The following is a 21,114-nucleotide window of genomic DNA, read 5'->3' on the forward strand; positions in this document are numbered from 1 at the left end:
TAGTTACTGCTGTTGGGAAGTGGCTGAGTCATGGTGGGAAATGAGATAATTGGGCTGTGATACCTCAGTGGTTAAGTTCTACTCTCACTTTCTCAACTTGAGTAAGCAATGGTAAATTGGTTAAAGTACCAGTCGCAGAACCGTACCCTCCCATGAAGGTAACACCTTTAGAAAGGCAAAACTTGATGCATGGGGAAGAATAAATATCCTGTGGATGAGACAGAGTAGAATTGTGAAATTTATGAGCAGGGCTTTTTAATTCAGTCCTGGGATGTGGGAATCACTGGCAAAGCCTGTATTTATTGCCGATCTTTAATTGTCCTTGAGAAGTTGGTGGTGAGATGCCTTCTTGAACCTCTACAATAATTTTGATGCTGATTAGACTTTATGGTCATGATTTAGTACAACTGAGTGGCTTGCTAGGCCTATTCAGAGGGTAGCTTAGAGTCAGCCACAATGATGAGTCTGGAGTCACATGGGGAAGACCAGGTAACAACAAATTTCCTTCACTAAAGTGCATTAGTAAAACTGATTGACTTTTATGATAATCATGGTCTTACTGATAGCAGCTTTTTCCCCAGATTTATTTAATTAACTGAACCATTAAATTCCCCAGATATTTTGATTTGAACTCATGTCTCTGGATCATTAGTCAGCCTGTAGATTACTAGCCCAGCAACATAATCACTATGCTCTAGAAGCATGCTCTATCAATGCGATGTTGAATTACCTCAATCTAATGTCTGTGTCTGTTTATAATTTGACTTCCATACATCTCAAACCTGCTGTCCTCAATACCATCACCAGCACTCATTGTGATTAAAAGAAAGGATGGAGCTAAAATTCCCTCTGAATTGTTAGTTTTCTCCCATCTCAAAGTACACAGGCTGATGTGTGAGTACTGCAAACTCTCGAGTACCAGGTCCTATAAGAACCTGGACAGTGAAGCCTAGCAAATTTCTTGACTGGAGGATATCATACAGTACAGGACTTTTGGCCAATATACCTGTGCCAGCTCTTTAGTAAAAGCTATTAAATTAGTTTCACTCCCCTGCTCTTTCCACCTGGCCCTGCAATGTTTTTTTCTCATTTATCCAGTTTCCATTTGAAAATTATTGAATCTGTTCTTCCACCCCACACCCCATTCAGGCATCACTTTCCAGATCATAACTTGCTGTGTTTTTTTTAAAAAAAACATTCTCATCAAACTTCTGATTCTGTTTCTGAAACCTAATGCCCATACAAGCAGTTTACAATTAGGTTTCAGAAACAGAATCAGAAGTTTGATGAGAATTTTTTTTTAAAAAAAAACACAGCAAGTTATGATCTGGAAAGTGATGCCTGAATGGGGTGTGGGGTGGAAGAACAGATTCAATAATTTTCAAATGGAAACTGGATAAATGAGAAAAAAACATTGCAGGGCCAGGTGGAAAGAGCAGGGGAGTGAAACCAATAAATTATAAAGATTTTCCTTTTCCCACCTATTTCCAGTATTTAAAAAAAAAACCCACTAGAGCTATACCTTGAGTGCCCTACCATCCATTCTTAATTAGCACATTCGTTTAGATATCACCAACTTTAACTTTAACACCTATGTGTTCTATTGTACTATTGTCGTTGACATCTTTTGATGATCTGCTTCTATCACTGCTTGTTTGTCCTACAACCATACCCCCCCCTCCACCTCTCTCTCTCTCTCTCTATCTCTCCACCCCCCACACACACACCTTAAACCAGCTTATATTTCAACTCTTTCTTGGACTCGAACTCAAGTTCTGTCGAAGGGTCATGAGGACTCGAAACGTCAACTCTTTTCTTCTCCGCCGATGCTGCCAGACCTGCTGAGTTTTTCCAGGTAATTCTGTTTTTGTTTACAACAGAGGCCCTGGTTAGTGAGCAGGATTAGGAAACACTGTCTGGCTCCTCATTATTGGAAAAATTTAAATGATGAGACTTAATTGTATGTGTTTAAAGTTTTAAAATTTTGATTTACATACAAAATACCACAAGTAGAAAGAGATATTACACGGTGGAAATATCACATGGTGATGGTCTCTAAGCACCGAGTAAGAACTCTACATGGGTGAGGAAATTAACCCCTTTGGAACAATAATACCATTAATATATCTAGCTGAAATTGCATCCCACCTGCAATCAAACAGCCAATTTTAAAGATTGTCATGCTGACTGTAAATAGCTGATTTTCTGGTGATAAATAAAACCAGTAGCTGCAGCCTGTCTGTTGAATTCATTGTTAGATGACATCAACTGCACCTATTATAGCATTAATAATGTGGCCTTGGGGTCTAACAGAAAAAATAACAGTGTGGACTAAAATCTCAAAAACACCAGTAAAATGCTTGGATCACACTGTCAATAAAAGTGACTCAGTTCAGCTGATTAAACATTTAAAAAGTAGACTGAGGTTGGTGAAAGGTCTAAGAGTAGACATGTCAGATTGAAATAGATGAGCAATCATTTATAAAATAACTAGGGCGTAATCATTGGTGAATTCAAGCTTTACTTCGTTGTGGTTTTAATATAGGCCTAACCCACAGAACTGCATTCTGCAGCATTAAAGAGGCCCCACCAAGTTATCCTACACTCAACTGATGGATTCTGCACTACATAAAACTCAAACTTCAGTTGTCAAGACAGTGATAAAAGTGAAGGGCAAGAACTATTCATATTGTGCCTTTCACAACCTTAAAGTCCTAAAGTGCTTTATAGCCAATTAAGTAGATTATTAAGTGTTGGCACTGTTCATAATGTGGGAAATGCAACAGCTGGTACCGAGCTTGCATGCACTACTGTTACCTTGCAATGGAGGGTAATTTCGCCAGTGAAATTTCTCCTGTGCGAATCTGAAAATAATGCTTAGTATAAATAGTTTCTCCTTGTTTAAAATTGAACTGGAGCTTGTTGATTTTCTCCATTACTTTTTAGATTACTGTAATTTAGTTATAAGCAACAATCTTCCTCTAGAAGTATTTCGCTTTATTTTGCTAAAGCAAAAACTGTTTGCAATTAAAATTTCTATTTAACACCACAAATTCTAAAATGTACAAATTAGACTTCATTATATAATTCTTCAGTTACATTCATTTCTTAGGGGCTGTGTTGGAAAGGCTTCGTGGAACAAGTTCCTATACAGTCTGACTAAATTAGTTGGTATTTAATGGGAATCTTAATCCCAGGACCATGGTTTTGAGCCCCACATTGGGTGATTTGTTATTTTTTTTAATCCAAGACTGAAGATAGATATATCAATTGTGCAGATGCAGTGTCGATCTCAATCTACCAGAGTTTGATTGTCTAAAGTGAGATATGCTTTTAAGTGCAGCTCTTTGTTGCTGAATTAGACCTATAAAGGGGAAAGTTAGAAGACACCATCTTGCACAAAAATGCATAATTCAGCAACAAAGCTGAGCTGCACATTAAAGCATCTCACCTTAATCACAGACTGATGGGATTTGACTTAGCACTTGTGCATGTGCAGGAATTGCTCCCCCTAGTGTTGCAGCACAAATAAACAACCTTTCCCAATTTGTGTAATTGTACTCCCAGAAGTTACAGTAACAGCTTCTGTTCAGTTATGTATTTTATCTTCAAACTTAAACAGCAGGACATGGCAATAGTTTTAAAAGTTATCCCTCATATTTCATTGCTACTTTGGAGAAGGTTACTGTGTTGCTGCATTCCAACCTGTAGGCAGCTGTCAAAAAAGTGTTCTAGCCTGGGTTCATGATCTTGAGAGTTCATGATCTTGAGAGCTCACGACTGGCTACAGAATGGATGAGTCGGTAATGCCTCCATAGTTAAATTGCCTACCATGGCACTGGGGGGTAGGGCCAAGAATGAGCCAAAGGAAAGGGAGGTGCAAAAGGAATGGACAGAAAACACTACACATCAGTAAACACTTTTTAATATAGGACATTAATCATGGATGGTTTTCAGCTAGTCAAGACCTGAAAGGGGAGCACCTCAAAATCTGACCAGTCACTGATCCAGGGTACATGATTAGCTCCCGAGAGATCTGCATCAGTTCTGATCATTTACTTGTGCTTTATTTCTGTTTAGTTTGCACTGAAGCAATATCTAAGAACTTTGAGATGGCTTTATCAGGTGAATGTGAAGCCTTTATATATTAAAAATATCCAGAGCAGGATCCTAGAGTGGATCCCTAGGCCTATACTGAGTCAGCTAATCAATAATTGGCCTCAGTGCCAGTGGATTGCTGTCCAATGACCCACATAATCCTGTAAGGACAGGATCAGCTTCAGAGGAGTATCTCCCCTTGTAGACAACCGACTGACATACACTCAGCTCATTGATAAAGTGCAGACTTTGGGTCGTAGAAGAGCAGTTGTTAATACTTGATAATTGTAGTGTTTCTTTTAAAGCAATCACCTAAAATTTAAAGATGAGTTCCAATATTGTAGATTATTTAAAAAAAATGATTTAAAGTTAGCGTACAAGAAATGACATTACATTGTGGTTCTTGTCACTGATTAAACAGAATGTCCAAATGTGACACAGCGCAGTAGAGGGTGTAACCAATTTCATCGACTTCTTCCTCTGACAGATTAGACAATAGATTCACCTTGTTGTTAAAGTAGGCTGGCAGGCAGCCCGCTTCCAAGTAGCCAACAAGCTGCTGGAGTACGTGAAGGGCCCGCTCAGCCAGTGCTTCCTTGGTCCAGTCTTTTTCCACTTGGCTCAGGTGCAGGATAACATTGATTAGCTGGCTGCTGGTCAGCTTCCGCAGAGATGGCTGGTCCCTGGAGACAGCTTTCAGTACCTTCAAGCAGCAGAATCTGAAGCCCAGGTCAGTACTGTCCAAGGATCGTAGCCTGCTGGTCTCAGCAGCCCAGAAACTCTGCTGCCATATGTTTACATAATTGCCTCTTATTTGTGGCCTGGAGAGGAGTACGGTATCTTCCATTTCAATCATGGGCAGTATATCAATGCCCAGGAGTTCCTCCCCATTGTGTTGAACTTTCAACTGCAAGACCTCAGCAGAAACCTCTGGTCGAATGATGCAATCCAGTAAAGTACCGATCGCTAGCCAGTTCATACTCTCCAGCACCATCTTATGGAACAACTCTACGATTAATTTTGGTGACAGGTATCTTCCCACAATAAATCGATCCCAATAACTGATGCCTCGGGGAAAATATTCCATGTTATCCCTCCGTACCATCCACAGATCTGGGATGTTCAATATGGTTTCTTCCCCTGAAATGAGGGTCCACAGGTTGTCCTCGAGTAGTAGTGGCAGCATCAGGCAAACGTGGTCAGGGGCCACCATTTGGAGATCGTTGTACAGACTACCGCTGAGATGCATTTCTTCCAGGGGCATGCTTGGATGTTTACTATGAAGAAATTTCTGCAGCTCCATGCAAATGTTCATTGCGCACTGCTTGGCTCTGCTAAGCTCTGCGGGAGGAATGGATCGATGTGTGTAATAGGCTAGAAGCTTCTCCTGCAGACTGACACAGTGGTCAGCTTTACTGCTGTCAGGTTTCATGTTCTCCAATAAATTATCTTGGCAATTCCCTAGAAAATACAATCAAAGCGTTCCTACGAGTTAACTGGAACATTAAAAAATTCAATTTGTGAATTTTATACTCATCAAGATGAGGAACGTCATTTCTCAAACATAACTTATACGTCCAAGGGTGGGTACAGAACAAGGTTAGATACAGAATAAAGCTCCCTCTCAATTGTCCCATCAAACACTCCCAGAGCAGGTACAGGGTAAAGAACCCTCTAAGCTTCCCAAATACTTGGGCTACACAGATCTGGGAAATGCCATTTCTGCCAAGGAGTGAAATTTTTAGTTCAGTGGATCAAACCTGGGATTTCTTGGTTTAAATATGGTTCAGTGCCATTCCTCAGTGTCTTTATCCACAGAGCTTTTGTCAAACGTTCCAAGGGTTTATTGCAATTGATCTGATTTCTAAAGAACAGTTTCAATGCTCAATGAGTGAAGTAATTGTTAGAGTACAGTCCCTGAGGTTAGGGATTATGATGAGACTGATCTTCTGCCTGGAGATTACATAAATACATGGGACATATATGGGATATATGGCACAGAAACAGGTCATTTGGCTAAACCAGGCCATGTCGGTGGTGTTTATGGTCAACTTGAGCTTTCTCCCATCTTTGCTTATCTAAATCTAAAATTGTAACCCTCTACCTTCTCTCTCATACACTGGTCTAGCAACCCCTTACAAAGGTTTATACTATTCATTTCAACCACTCCCTGTGATAGCAAGTTCCACATTCTCACCACACTCTGGGTAAAGAAGTTTCTTCTGAATACCCTGTTGGATTTCTTGGTGACTACCTTACATTGGCCTCTAGTTTTGCTTTTCCCCACAGGAGGAATCATTCTGTATCCACTCTGTCAAAACCTTTCATAAGTTTAAATACCTCAATTAGGTCTAAGAGAAAAGAGACCCATCCTGCCAGTCTTTTCCTGATAATGTATACCTACACATTTCTGGTATTGTTCTTGTAAACATTTCTGCACCCACTCCAGTGACATATTACAAAAAAGATGTAGAGACAATCAGAACTGCAAGCAGTACTCTTAAAGTAGTCTAAGGTTCAATGCACATTTAGCACAACTTTCCTATTTTTCAATTTTATCCCTCGAGAAATCAAGTCTAGCGTTTGGCTTGCCTTTTTTTTCTGGCCTTGTTAACTTGTGGTGCAACTTTTAGTGACTGGTGCATTTGTACTTGGATCCCTTTGCTCCTCCACGTTGTCTAGGCATGCGCATTCCAAGTAATAAGTGAAATCTATTCTTCTTACTGAAATGTACTGCCTCAATTTAGCTGTTTTGAATTTCATCTGCACATTCAGTATGTTTATTAATATCCTCATGTAGTTTGTTGGAATCCTCCTCAGTATTGACCATCCCTACCCCCTCCCTCACCACACCAAATTGGGGGAAATCTGCAAATTTAGAAATCGTGTTTTTGATTCCAAAGTCCAAATCGTTAATGTAAGTTGTGAATAGCATTGGTCCCAGCACCAATCCTTGCGTAACACCATGTCCCACCTTCTGCCACTCTAACGATCCTTTACTTTCAATCTCAGCTTTCTGTCTTGAAGCAAGTTAGCATTCCACTTTCCCTGACTCCACATCCTCTGGCTTTATTCATTAATTTATTATGGGGCACCTTATCGAATGCCTTTGGAAAATCCAGATAAATTACCTTTACTGCATTACCTTTGTCTACTCTGTTACCACCTCAAAAAAAAATCAATAAAGGTTGGCCAAGCGAGATTTTCCCATTTGAAATCCATGCTGGCTATTCATTATATTTCTAATTTCTAGTTGATGTTCTACTTTCTCCATTATTTTTCCTAATCCCAATGTTAAGCTCTGTTCCCCTTTCTTAAATAAAAGAATTATATTAATCATCCACCAGTCCTCTGCCACTACACTTTTTTTCTAATAAATTATTAAATATGGGTAGCAATGCCTCTGCTATGTCTTCCCTAGATTCTTTTAAAATATGTGGATGCAATCCATCAGGACCAGGGGTTTTATCCTGAGTTTGTTTAGTTTATTCAATGCATCTGCTTTTTTTATTTTAAGTGTTTACCTCATTGCTCATTTTAACTTTGTGTCATGTCTACCTGTTCTATCTCCCAGTCGATACCAAGGCAAAATAATTGTTAAATATGTTTGCCATCTTTGTATCGTTACATTAGGTATTATTCTAGCTATCCCTTTAATGGTCCTATTCCCATGACAGTCTTCATTTTTTATTGATATACCTGTAAAATATTTTACTATTTTGTTTTAAGTTCTTTGACAATTTAATTGCATAATTCCCCTTTGCCTTTCTAATTGTTTTATCTCTCAATCTCTTCGTATTCTGCTATCATCCACTTCTCTGCTGTCTATATCCTTAATGTATATCTCTTTCCTAACCCTCAATTGTTCCCTTATATGTTTATTCATCCAGGGAGTCCCAATAGTGTTGAGTTTGTTCTTTCCTTTTAGCAGAATCTATTTTTTCTGCACTCTGTTGAACAACATTTTAAATGTTTCCCTTCATTGTTGTTTGCCAATATTGTTGCCCATTTTCTTTTCCCAAGTTCTACTCTTAATCCCTCAAAATCAGCTTTACTCCAATTTTTTCATTTGCTTGTTTGTCATATTTATGCCCCAAGGTCAATATTGTATAGATATTCCCCTACATTTCTTATCTGCTCTGGTTCATTCCCTGTCACTGCATCCAATAACAAACCTTCCCTTGTTTGGCTTTTTACAATGAAAAGCAGAATACTGCAGATGCTGGAAATCTGAAATAAAAATAGAAAATGCTGGAAAAATCGTTTTACTTATTGGGTTAGAAAATGGTCCTGTACGCATTGTGGGAACTCCATTTTCTTCTCCCTCTTCTGAGTATATTTGGGTATTTGGTTCAAAGTGGGAATTTAACTGCTCAATCTTTTTCAAGTTCAATTTTTGAGTAAGTGTTGGTTTCTGACCTAGAACTAGCAGCCTTTAAGTAAGTTACACAACCTAGTTAAACTGGCACAAAAATAAAAATAGCTGGAAAAACTCAGCAGGTCTGAAAGCATCTGCAGCGAGGAATACAGATAACGTTTCGAGCCCGCATGACTCTTCATCAGAACTGGCAACTAGTTAAACTAACAACTGAAAGCCCTTGCCTTGATCACTATAGAAGAAAGCAAGCTAGAGAGTGAATCATCATAGCTCTGTATAAGAAAGGGACTTTTAAAGTGCATGGTCAGTAAGAGGCACACAGTCCATGAGAGGAGACTTTGGCCTGAGAGAGACCAAGACTGAGTGAGTATATTGGGGAATTTGGTTCAAAGTGGGAATTCAGTGCACAGGGGGGAAAGAGGTGCTATAGGTAAGCTTTACTGCAAGAAGTGCGCTGAGGGGGAAGTTCAGTGAAAGGCAGAGAGGAGGTGCTTGTTTTCTTCTACTCTTTTTCACCCACCAGTATTTGATTTCCACTTTGCAGCAGGAGCAGGTAAACCAATAACTGGTACTATTAATTTTATCAGTCTTGTTAAGTTTACTGGGGTGTCAGAACCTATTGGGATGTAGGATTTATTAATTATAATTATCAATTATTAATTAACATATTGGAGATGGCAGGCCAGGTGATGTGCTGTGATTGTAGGATGTGTGATCCAGGACAAACACACTTGCAGTAAGTTTTTGCAGCTGCAGGAGCTTTGGCTCCGAGTTATTAAGCTGAAGGCTCAGCTGCAGACACTGCAGTATATCAGAGAGGGCAGGAGGGGAGGGGGATTCACCTAGACACTTTGATCCAGGAGGCAGTCATACCTCTTAGGATAGAGTCTTCCAATTTGCAGTCACACCTTCCTGTCCCTGACCACTGAGCAAGTGAGGCAGGTAAGGGGACCCAGAGGGCAGAAGTGCAAGAGCCTCAGCCCTTTCACATGTCCAACAGGTTTGAGGATTTTTCAGTTTGTTTGGATGAGTGTGGGGGCTGCAGGGTGGATGAGCTAACTGGCCATTGCATTGTGGTACAGAAAGCCATTCAAGTTGGGCGGGGGGGGGGTATTACAAGGAATGTAGTGGTAATAGGGGACAGTATAGTCAGAGGGATTGACATTGTTCTTTGCAGCAAAGAGCACAAGTCCTATCGGCTGTGTTGCTTGCCTGGTGCCAGGGTTCATGCCATTCAGGGCTGGAGAGGAACTTGCAGTGGGAGGACTCAGTTGTCGTGGTCCATGTTGGTACCAACAACATAGAAAGGACAAAGGAGGTTCTGCTTGGTCAGTGTGAGGAACTTGGCATCAAATTAAGAAGCAGAACCTCAAAGGTCATAATCTCTACATTATGACCTTAGCCATGTGCAAATTGGCATAGGACAAATCTGATTAAGGAGATGCATCGCTTAAAGCCTGGTGTGGGAGAAGTGGGTTCCGGTTCGTGGGGCACTGGCACCAATACTGGGGTAAGTGGGATCTGCACCGTTGGGACCGGTGTCCTTGCAAGCTGCATAACTAGGGAAGTAGAGGGGGTTTTAAACTAAGTAGTGGGAACAAGGGTACAAATTTGAGAAGATGTGGAAAATCAAAGAGTAGGGATGAGGCAAAAGAGAAAGGAAATGAAAAAGTGACAGGAAGAGGTAAAAGTATAAATTTAACAGTAAATCAACAGATGAGACCAGAGGTTATAAAAAGAATAAAAAGGATAAAACTAAAGGCTCAGTATCTGAATGCATGAAGCATTTGAAACAAAACAGATGAACTGAGAGCACACAGTAAACAATAAGTATGATTTGATAGCCATTACAGCGACATGGCTGTAGGAGGACAAGGATCAGGACCTAAATATTAAAGGGTACAGGACATTTAGGAAGGACAGGAAGTGAGGAAAAGGTGCAGGGGTGGCTCTGTTAGGTCATCCCCCTCTCTTGTACTAATACCATCATTAACTAAGTTCAGGAAACCAGAATACGGATTGGATAGAGATAAGAAATGGTAAAGGCGAGAAGTCACTTGTGGGAGTCGTGTATAGGCCCCCTAATAGTAATTACACGGTAGGATGGAGCATAAAGAAAGAAGTAATGGGAGCTTGTCAGAAAGGCACGGTGATAATCATGAGAGATTTTAATCTAAATATAGACTGGAAAAGTCAAATGGGCAAAGGTAGCCTAGATGAGGAATTCACAGAATATTTCTGGGATAGTTTCTTAGAACAGCATGTTCTGGAGCCAACCAGACAGCAGGCTATACTAGATCTGGTATTATGCGTCGGGATGGGATTAATGAACTCATACTGAAGGCACTCCTAAGTAGCAGTGACCATAATGAATTTTACATTCAGTTTGAGGGAGAGAGGAGTGAGTCTGAGACTATGTTTTTAAACTTAAATAAGGGCAATTGTGAGGGCATGAGAGCAGAGCTGGTTAGAGTGAATTTGCAAATGAGGTTAAGGGATAGGTCAATAGAGCTGCAGTGGCAAACATTTAAGGGGATATTTCAGAATACACAGAATAGATCCATTTAAACGAGTAACCATCCATGGTTAACTTGAAAGATGAAAGATAGTATCAAACTTAAAGAAAAAGGGCATCCACCCTCACGCCTTCTCCTCCCTCCCAGAAACATGATTGGGTCCCCCTTGTCCTCACCAGCCTCCGCATTCAAAGGATCATCCTCTGCCATTTCAGCCAACTCCAGCATGATACCACCACCAAACATATCTTCCCTTCACCCCCCTGTAGGCATTCCGTAGGGATCGTTCCCTCCGGGACACCCTGGTCCACTCCTCCATCAACCTCTACTCCTCAACCCTCACCTCAACTCCCCATGCCCACGCAAAAGATGTAACACCTGCCCCTTCACTTCCTCTCTCTTCACCGCCCAAACACTCCTTTCAAGTGAAGCAGCATTTCACTTGCATTTCTCCTAACTTAGTCTACTGCATTCACTGCTCCCAATGTGGTCTCCTCTCCATTGGAGAGACCAAACGTAAACTGGGCGACCGCTTTGCAGAACACCTGCGGTCTGTCCGCAAGAATGACCCAAACCCCTCTGTCGCTTGCCATTTTAACACTCCACCCTGCTCTCTTGCCCATATGTCTGTCCTTGGCTTGCTGCATTGTTCCAGTGAAGCCCGACGCAAACTGGAGGAACAGCACCTCATCTTCCGACTAGGCACTTTACAGCCTTCCGGACTGAATATTGAATTCAACAACTTTAGGTCTTGAGCTCCCTCCTCCATCCCCACCCCCTTTCTGTTTTTTCCCCCCTTCCTTTTGTTTTTTCCAATAATTTATACAGATTTTTCTTTTCCCATCTATTTCCATTATTTTTAAATATTTTTAAATCTTTTATGCTCCCCCCACCCCCACTAGAACTATACCTTGAATGCCCTACCATCCATTCTTAATTAGCACATTTGTTTAGATAATATCACCAACTTTAACACCTCTGTGTTCTTTTGTCTGTGACATCTTTTGATGATCTGCTCCTATCACTACTTGCCTGTCCCTACAACCACCCAACATACACACCTTAAACCAGCTTATATTTTACCCCTCTCCTTGGATTCATCTAGTTCTGTTGAAGGGTCGAGGACTCGAAACGTCAACTCTTTTCTTCTCCGCTGATGCTGCCATACCTGCTGAGTTTTTCCAGGTAATTCTGTTTTTGAAAAAGTATATAGTTGTGCAAAGATAGGTGGAAGGCCAGAAGATTGGACAGAATATAGGGAACAGCAAAGGATGACAAAGATTATTAAATAGGGAAAAATTAGAGTACGAGAGAAAGTGAGCCAGAACTATAAAAACAGATGACAGTAAAAGTTTCTATAAATATTTAAAAAAATGAGTTAACAAAACGAACATTGGTCCTATAGAAAATGAGACTGAAGAATTGATCATGGAAAACAAGACAATGGCAGATGAATCGAACATGGATTTTGGATCAGTCTTCATTACAGAGTATACAAGTAAGATCCCAGAAGTATCTATAAATCAGGAAATGGAAGGTAGGGAGGAATTCAGGAAAATTACAACCACCAGGGAAATAAATGGTACCGAGTAAATTGTTGGAGCTGCGGGCTGACAAGTGCCTGGGTCCTGATGGACTTCATCCTAGGGTCATAAGTTGATGCATTGGTTTTAATTTTCTGAAACTCCCTTGATTCGGGGAAGGTCCTGTTAAATTGGAAGATAGCAAATGTAACTCCATTATTCAAAAAAAAAGGGGAGACACAAAGCAAACTAACTGGGCCAGTTAGCTTAACATCTGTCATAGGGAAATTGTTAGAAGCTATTATTAAAGAAGCTATAGAAGGGCACTTGGATAAGTTCAAGGTATTCAGGCAGAGTCAATGTAGTTTTGTGAAATGAAAATCATATTTAACTAATTTATTGGAGTTCTTTGACGGAATCACATATGTTGTGGATAAGGGGGAACCAGTGGATGTATTGTACTTAGATTTCCAGAAGGCATTTGATAAAGTGCCACACCAAAGGTTATTGCAGAAAATAAAAGCTTACAGTATAGGGAGTAACACATTGGCATGGCTAAAAGATTGGCTAGCGAACAGGAAGCAGAGAGTAGGCATAAATGAATTTTTTCAGGTTGGTAAGATGTAACGAATGGTATGCCACAAGGATGAGTGCTGGGACCTCAACAGTTTACAATTTATATAAATGACTTGAAAGATGGATGGGATGGTTGCCAAATTTGCTGATGACACAAAGATAGGTAGGAAAGTAGGTTGTGAAGAGGGCCTAAGGAGGCTATAAAAAGATATAGACAGGTTAAATGAGTGGGCAAAGATCTGGCAAATGGTGTATAATGTGGGAAAATGATAAATTGTCCATTTTGGCAGGAAGAATAAAAAAGCACATTAGCTAAATAGTGAGAAATTGTAGAGCTCTGAGAAGCAGACGGATCTGGGTGTCCTCATGCATGAATCACAAAAGGCTAGTATGCAGGTAAGCAAGTAATTAGGAAAGCTAAGAGAATGTTATAATTTATTGTGAGGGGAAATTGAATACAAAAGTAGGAGAACATTTACCAGAAGTATACCTGGAATGAGTAGGTTGTCTCATTAGGAGAGGTTGGACAGGCTAGGCTTGTATCCGTTGGAGTTTAGAAGAGTAAGAGGTGGCTTGATTGAAATATAAAAGATTCTGAGGGGTGTTGACAGGGTAGGTGTGGAGAGAATGTTTCCTCTTGTGGGAGAATCTAGAACTAGGGGGTCATTGTTTAAAAAAAGGGGTCATCCATTTAAAACAGAGGTGAGGCAAAAATTTGTGTGTCATCTGTCTTTGGAACTCTTTTCCTGAAAAGGTGGTGGAAGCAGAATCTTTGAATATTTTTAAGGCAGAGGTGGATAGATTCTTAGCAAGCAAGGGGATGATAGGTTATTGGTGGTCGGCAGGATGCAGATTTGAGGTTATCATCAGATCAGCCATGATCTTATTAAATGGTGGAGCAGGCTCAAGGGGCCGAATGCCCCCGTTCCTTGTATACATGTTTGTATATCAGGGTAATTGAAATTCCTGACGATGATGATTATTGTGTTTTTTTACTTGGTCAGTTCCACCTCCCTTCCACCAGAGAATTGCAGTTTAAGGAGCATAGCTTTACCTTGTTTATGGTTGGATTTGGTACTCTGCATTCTGTGCAGAGATTCATTTAACTGTATGTTCAGCAGTTTTGGGGATGTGTCAATCCAGCTATACTCTTCCTTTACTGGCTCTGTGACTGGCTTGTCCAGGGAGATGTCTGGTGGATCACTGGCCTTGTCAAACATCTGCAAAAATACAGAGGATCTCAACAAGTTTGCTTTGCATTTTTCCATGTTATAAAATTCACACATTAATAATTTAACAGACCTCAATCCGAACTATCCCGAAGGAGAGACTGTAGAGTAGTCAAAAACAGGAACTCTGGCTTATTCACCCTTGCCCAAGATCGTAAAGGACACATGGAGCAGCCCTACTGCCCATCCTATTAAACAGTACGGGTGACACTGAATTCATGTGATCTGTGCCCCATCCCCATGATCTACGGCTCATCCACCCTTTTCAAAACATCAATATACTTTGGTTACAGTTGTACTACTGCTGAGGCACATTGAATATCTTGATGGTAAACTGCGCATAGGCTCACTGTCACAATACAACAGGAAGCCCAATCAAAAATGTCAGTGGTACCAACTCACCCGTTTGACGGCTACTGTGGCGATAGCAAGTACAGCAGCCCCCCCAACACCCAGCACCAGCCGGGCATTCGCCAGCAGGAAGTCGATGACGTCTCCCAGCCCACTTTCCCTCCACTTTCCTTTTCCTTGGGCAATATTGGCCATCCTGTAGCAGCACTCTTGATAAAAGTAAGCTGGGAAAACATAAACAATACATTTTAAACGTTAAATGATAGTTTTCCTCAGGTTCCTCCTACTCCCAAAGGCAGTGTTATCTGCTGGCATGAGGCGCCATAAGCACTAGGAGTCTTCACGAGTGAATGTTGGTGGGCTATTTAATTGTGGGAGGCACTGCAACGATGCCCAAATCTTGCGGAACCTGGCCAATACATTCAGCGTAACAAAGACATTCGGAACCCACTGAATTCCGGGGAAGTGCATAGCCAAGTGGTTATGGTACTGGGTTTGTAAGCCCCAAGATCAAAAGTTCAAATCTCACAATGGCAAACTATGAAACAATGTAACTTCATCTGAAACAGATGGAAACGGGTTTGTACTCGAAAGAGTTACAGTTGGTTCGACGGGAATTGTTCCAAAGGACTGCCCTATGCTAGGTGACAATGTCCGGGGGCTGCTTTGGAGTTCACATACTGTACCCGGAATACATGGACAGCAATCGGAAGCAGGTGATTTTAGTTTAAGGGCCTTAACTCCCTGCCGACACAGCCTTCGTTTTCAAAGGCGGTATTCAATTACAATAGGGGATACACAGTGGAGTATTCAGTAATCAGTGGGATACAGAGAAGGACACGTTTAATCCCAGAATTTAAACAAATGACGGATCAGGAAAGATGACGATCCGAGACTCCTCTCTTAAAAAAAGGAGACTGAGAAAGGCTATGATAGAAGGGTTTAAAATGATTAAAATTGCGGACACATAAGATCCCAAGGAAGCTGTCCCGCCGAAAGATCGTACAATACATAAGCATTATTCTTTCCTCTCACCATTCCATCACTGTGAACCGAATGGCAGCAGCCTTAAAGCCACGTTAAAAATAGTAACAGAACCAGTTTGTTCCTCACTCGATACTTCGCTGATTTTTTTCTTGTGTGAATGCCTGTCTACGACACAAGTATGTTCAAATTGATTGGCAAATTAACTCTCTGGCTGTCGACTTGGAGTAAAACATTGCCATGTCGGTCAGTGCAACAGGGACGGATGGGCAGCATTGTGCAAAGTGGGACAGGGCTCTGGCCAGCATTACTGCACTCCGCCGAAATAAACCACCCGCCTCTCCACCTCCAACACTTAGAGCCGCAGAACCCGTTTCATAAACCAAAACAACAATGATCATCAGTTAGAAAAAAATGTCAGCATAAAAGCAAAATACTAGAGATCTGAAATATAAACAGAAAGTGCTGGAAAAGCTCAGCAGGTCTGGCAGCATCAGTACCGAAGAGTCATATTGGACTCGAAACGTTAACCCTGTTTCTTTCTCCACAGATGCTCCCAGATCTATCGAGTTTCCCCCCAGCACTTTCTGTTTATATTTTAGAACTAAATGTTACTGAGCGGAAACTAAATCTGGCCAAAAAAATCATTTCGTAAATAATAACACTTGAAATTTGCAGCTTCAATTAAGACAAATACATATATATTTTCCTTAAAAAATAATTGTGTCGAAAGTCAATATTCCGACTTCATTTTCGAATTAACAATTTTACATTCGCGGTTAATCTGCAACATTCTTTGAGAAATGAGAATACTCAATGTTATAGTTAGAATAGTTAATCCTATAATTCAACTCGAAAGTCTGTGCTTTTTTTAAAGTCTATGACTTACATTTTGCAACGATTGATTATTAAACGATTGACAGGTGTGCCCGGCACACGCTCCTGTCAATCATTCAGCAACCTGCACCCCCGGGCCGGCTCTGGGAGGCCTTTATTAAATGTTTACAGCTCCTTGAACGCTCATGTCCCTGAAGGCTGAAAGACGACAAGCCATGATGTCACTGGCCATCTGTGCCAGAATCTTCAGCTTCCACCTCTACCCCCACCACAATTTGTTCCATTTCTTCTTGGAAGCGACGCGGTCCATACAGCAGCCCGCCCACAAATCATGACCGACATCTAAACTGGCCAATCACTGACGGCGCATAACAGTACGCGGGCGGGGCGATTACATCACATCCGGAGATGGGGAAAGCAATGGATTTTCAGCATCCGCAGTTTTTTGCTTTTATCGTAACCTAACCTGATGGCCATGCTGTGATTGACAGCATATTTGACCAATCATAACGAGAAATATCAGTAATTGCCCGCCCAGATAACAAGCAGGCACCGATGAGGATCGAAGGAAGGGCGGGGTTAGTGGTGGTTGGTTGAGGAGCGCGCGATCAACTGTCACCGTCAACATGGCTGCCACTGGGGTTTTGCCTTTTATCAGAGGTGTAGATTTAAGTGGAAACGATTTCAAAGTAAGTCAGTTACGTTATTGTGAATACAAATGAACAGTAACCAGGTTAGCCTTTAAATATCGGGGTTTTACTGTTTAGTTGTTTCAGACATGAGTGAGGCTGAAAAGGCCCAGAGCCTAAGCTATCGATCGTTCAGTAATTTAACATTTATATTCTGAAACATTTTAGCATATTCCCTTATGCCTGTACAATATCTTCAAAATACCCCATGTTATCTATGTTTAGTTGTTTATGTAACAGTAACAGCTTGTATTTACGTAGCTCAATTTTAGTGGGAATATGAGAAATGGGAACTGCAGTAGGTCATTTGGCCCTTCGAGCCTGCTCCGTCAATCAACAAAATTGCGGCCGATCTCCTCCCTCAACTCCACCTTCCTGCACTACGCCCATATCCCTTAATTTCCTTAGTATTCAAAAATTTATCCATCTCTGTTATGAATATACCCAGTGATTGAGCATCCTTTGGAGTAGAGAATTCCAAATGTTCACAGCTCTTAAATGGCCTTATGGTGAATCTGCGTGCCCCGTGTTTTAGAATCTATATCTGGGGAAACATTTTCTCAGCATCTACCCTGTCAAGCCCCTTAAAAATTTTATGTTTCATTTGCATCGCTTCACATTCATCTAAACGCCAGGGAATATAGGCTTAGTCTACTCTATCTTCTCACAGGACAATCTCCTCATCCCAGGAGCCAGTTTAGTGAACTTCAATTGTGCTTCCACTAGGACAAGTGTGTTCTTCCTTGGGTAAGGAGACCAAAACTGCACACACTATTCCCAGTGTGGCCTTACTAATGTCCTGTGTAACTGTAGTAAGATTTCTTTATTCATCTGCTCCTATCTCTTTGTAACAAAAAGTAACATGCTAATTGGTGCTGTACCTTTGTTAACTTTGCGATTTCTGTACAAGGACATCCAGGTTCCCTGAATGCAAACATTTCCTAGTCTCTCACCATTCAAAAAATATTCTTCTTAATTTTTCTTATCAAAGTGGATAACCTCACATTTCATCATGTATTCCACTTGCCATGTTCTTGCCCACTCAAAAAAAACTCCATATATCCCTCAGCATCCTCCTCTCCACTTAATTTCCCACCAAACTGTGTATTGTCAGCAAACTTGGATATGTTACATTCACCTATGTCTTTAATATAGATTGTAAATAGCTGATGTAGTAAAATGCTCCAAGACATTTCACAGAGATGTTTTGGAGCAACATTTTGACACTGAGCCACATACTGAGAAATTAGGGCAGATGACCAAAAGCTTGGTCAAAGAGGTTGGTTTTAAGGAGCGACTTAAAGGAGGAAAGGGAATTGGAGAGGTTTAATCCGGGAATGCCAGAGCTTGGTGCCTTGGCAGCTGAGAATAACTGCTAATGGTGGAGTGACTAAAATCAGAGATGCTTAAGATGCCAGAAATTGCGGACTGCAGAGATCTAGGTGAGACCGTGCAGCTGAAGGAGATCATAAAGATGGGTGAGACCATGAAACAACTTGAAAACAAGAACGAGAATTTTAAAATCAAGATGTTGCTTGACGCAAGCCAACATATATTAGCAAATATAGGGAGATGGGTACATGGGACTTGCTGTGAGTTAGGATATGGGCAACTGAGTTTTGAATGACTTTGAGTTTGTGAAGGGTAGAATGTGGAAGACCAGCCAGGAAGGTTAAAAAAGGGTTTCAGTGGCAGATGGGCTGAAGCACGGTCAAAATTGGGTGATGTTTAATTTAACATTTGTTTAATTTAATGTTATATTAATAGGTTATGAATCCCCCTTTCTCTCAAGATTATTAAGCTGCTATCCAGACGGAGGTACTTTAAGTAACAATAAAAATTTTACATTTCCAAGTTATTAATTGTAGTCAATTCCTGCCATTTTTTTTACACTTTAATTCACATGTGGAAAAATGCTGATGAATAAAGGAATTTCTTGCAAAATGAAACAGTTTTGCCTGGTGTCCTCCCAATATTTATATCTCAATCTACATCATTTAAATGAGCTGGTCATTTACCTCATTGCTGGTTTGGGATCATGTTGTATGCAAAATGGCTGCTGTGTTTCCTACATTACAGTGGTGACTTGAACAGCATGCTGAATTGTCATATTTCTGTTTAAAATCAGAATAGCAATGAGCTTGTCGGTAACTGGCTATGGAAGCACTACATTTGTGGAGGGTGTGAGAGATGAATTAATATGCACACTGTTGTAGTGGCATGATAGTTAAAATTAAATCTGTCCTGATACTTCAATTCTCTCTCATTGTTAGGTTTTTAGCCCTAAATCTGAGATTGACCAATTTTGTTCCTTATGATCTTTGATGTAGAAAATCACAGCAGTATTACAAAACTGTAATTATGAAGATTGTGACATTTAACCTTCAATATTAAATGTGGAAAACAAGATTCTGAACACCTTACTAGTGATTTTCTATCATCTTCCTTCTCACCCCACCTCTTCCCCCCCCAATAGTTTTCCCCTGCATTAGTTGTAAAAGCTAGAATAATAAAATATATTTCAGTTTCCAATATTTAATTTTCCTTTGTTATAACTCCTTTGTAATTTTTAAACAGTTTATTTAACCAAACATTAGTTCTTTTAGACAGCACCTTTGAGATTTTTGATAAATAATGAACCAATTGCAGTCTTGTCCTTTTGATTAATTATGTAATACCTTTATTTCTGTTACAGTGAAGCCTCCCTGAAATCTTTTGATGTCTTACAAAGACCAGTTGTAGGCCTGTATATTTTAACTGCTAATTAACAGTTTTCTTCCTTTCAAAGGGTGGGTATTTTCCAGAACATGTTAAATGCATGACCAGTTTGAGATGGCTGAAGCTGAACCGAACAGGACTCTGCTACTTACCAGAGGAATTAGCTTCTCTTCAGAAACTGGTAAAGCATCAAGTTGGATTTTCTTTTTGATTTGTAATTTGAATACAATGTGTACCAGCGTCCTTTATCAATGTTTTTTCTTTTGGCCATAGTCCCAAACAATGTCGTCTTTGAGGGCCATTGTCAATAATGCTTTTCCATGTATAGCGGCAATGTGAAGTGCACCTGTCATTTCCCACACTGAGTCCAGATTCCAATCAAGTCACAGTAGGTGGTTACCAAGTGGACAAGGCAGACAAACTGAATCGTGTATTAAGTTATTCAGTTTTCATTGGATCCCTTCAAATACTGTAATAAAGCTGGAGCAACTTTGTATCCAATAGTATTCCCTTGACATCTGTTGCCATAAAAGCAGAGGGAACAGCAGTGAATTCCAGCTTGGTCAAGACTGCTTGGGAACACAGACGAAAGGGAAATGGTTACAATTAAGTACCAACCTGTGTAATGTTGCAATTACTGTTCCAAGTTAAGGTAGCCAGCAGAGAAGAAAATACTTTGGGATACTGCAGTTGTCTTGGGTGAACCAGGGAGGAAATCGGTCAGTATTTCTGCTTCTCATTACTACCTAGTGATTACTCTGCTGGTAACTATTTCTGTTGGAGCAGGATCAAGCTCATTGCAATGCTTCTCATGGCCTAGTAGCCTTCTGACTTCATGTCAAGGGTTATATATATGAAGGAAGGAAGATGTTAGTATCCATGGAACTCAACCCGCACCCTACCCCGGCACCCCCCAGTCCTCCACACCCTACCAAGAGCCATCTGCATCAGGAATCGCTGGTGCCTTATGAGGAAATTGTTCCATTTGTGAGGTCCTCGACCGGTACTGTGTAGGAAATTAGGTTATATTAGTTATTGTGGTAGAAAGTTATTGTTTGATATTTGGACTTAAGAGCATGGGATCCTGTTTTAAGATAAATTAGAGTGGGAGAGAGGTAAGAGGGGCAATGAACCGGTCCATCATCTGTGTCAATGTTAATTTTTTGTATGCATTACAAATTATAGGAGAATATTTTAAATGACTTACTCTGCTCT

At 40.6% G+C, this 21,114-nt stretch overlaps 2 protein-coding genes across 4 annotated transcripts in view; one reads left to right on the forward strand and one right to left on the reverse strand.

Annotated features, from left to right (window-relative positions):
• Nucleotides 1–3,909: 3,909 nt before the first annotated feature.
• Nucleotides 3,910–16,815, reverse strand: LOC121287772 (mitochondrial dynamics protein MID51-like). Of its 2 annotated transcripts, none has more exons than XM_041205686.1 (4): nucleotides 16,545–16,815; nucleotides 14,723–14,895; nucleotides 14,146–14,311; nucleotides 3,910–5,559 (listed from the first exon to the last, which is right to left on the reverse strand). In XM_041205686.1, exons 2-4 carry the CDS (start codon nucleotides 14,864–14,866, stop codon nucleotides 4,505–4,507), a joined length of 1,365 nt encoding a protein of 454 aa, XP_041061620.1. In that variant the 5' UTR covers nucleotides 14,867–14,895; nucleotides 16,545–16,815; the 3' UTR covers nucleotides 3,910–4,504. The 2 variants fall into 2 exon arrangements, with proteins under 2 accessions (XP_041061620.1, XP_041061621.1); XM_041205687.1 differs by lacking the exon at nucleotides 16,545–16,815 and adding an exon at nucleotides 15,707–16,104.
• Nucleotides 16,816–17,028: 213 nt separating this feature from the next.
• Nucleotides 17,029–21,114, forward strand: part of flii (FLII actin remodeling protein) — a 60,045-nt gene continuing 55,959 nt past the window's right edge. Inside the window, exons 1-3 of one of the 2 annotated variants that reach the window (XM_041206674.1) lie at nucleotides 17,114–17,181; nucleotides 17,852–17,928; nucleotides 19,970–20,080. In XM_041206674.1, the coding sequence (XP_041062608.1) occupies nucleotides 20,000–20,080 (81 nt within the window). In that variant the 5' untranslated portion in view covers nucleotides 17,114–17,181; nucleotides 17,852–17,928; nucleotides 19,970–19,999. Of the gene's footprint in view, nucleotides 17,182–17,851; nucleotides 17,929–19,969; nucleotides 20,081–21,114 lie in introns of both variants that reach the window. The other variant, XM_041206673.1, reaches the window with a different exon arrangement.

The sequence above is a fragment of the Carcharodon carcharias genome, chromosome 15, assembly GCF_017639515.1.
Source record: "Carcharodon carcharias isolate sCarCar2 chromosome 15, sCarCar2.pri, whole genome shotgun sequence".
NCBI lineage: Eukaryota > Metazoa > Chordata > Chondrichthyes > Lamniformes > Lamnidae > Carcharodon > Carcharodon carcharias.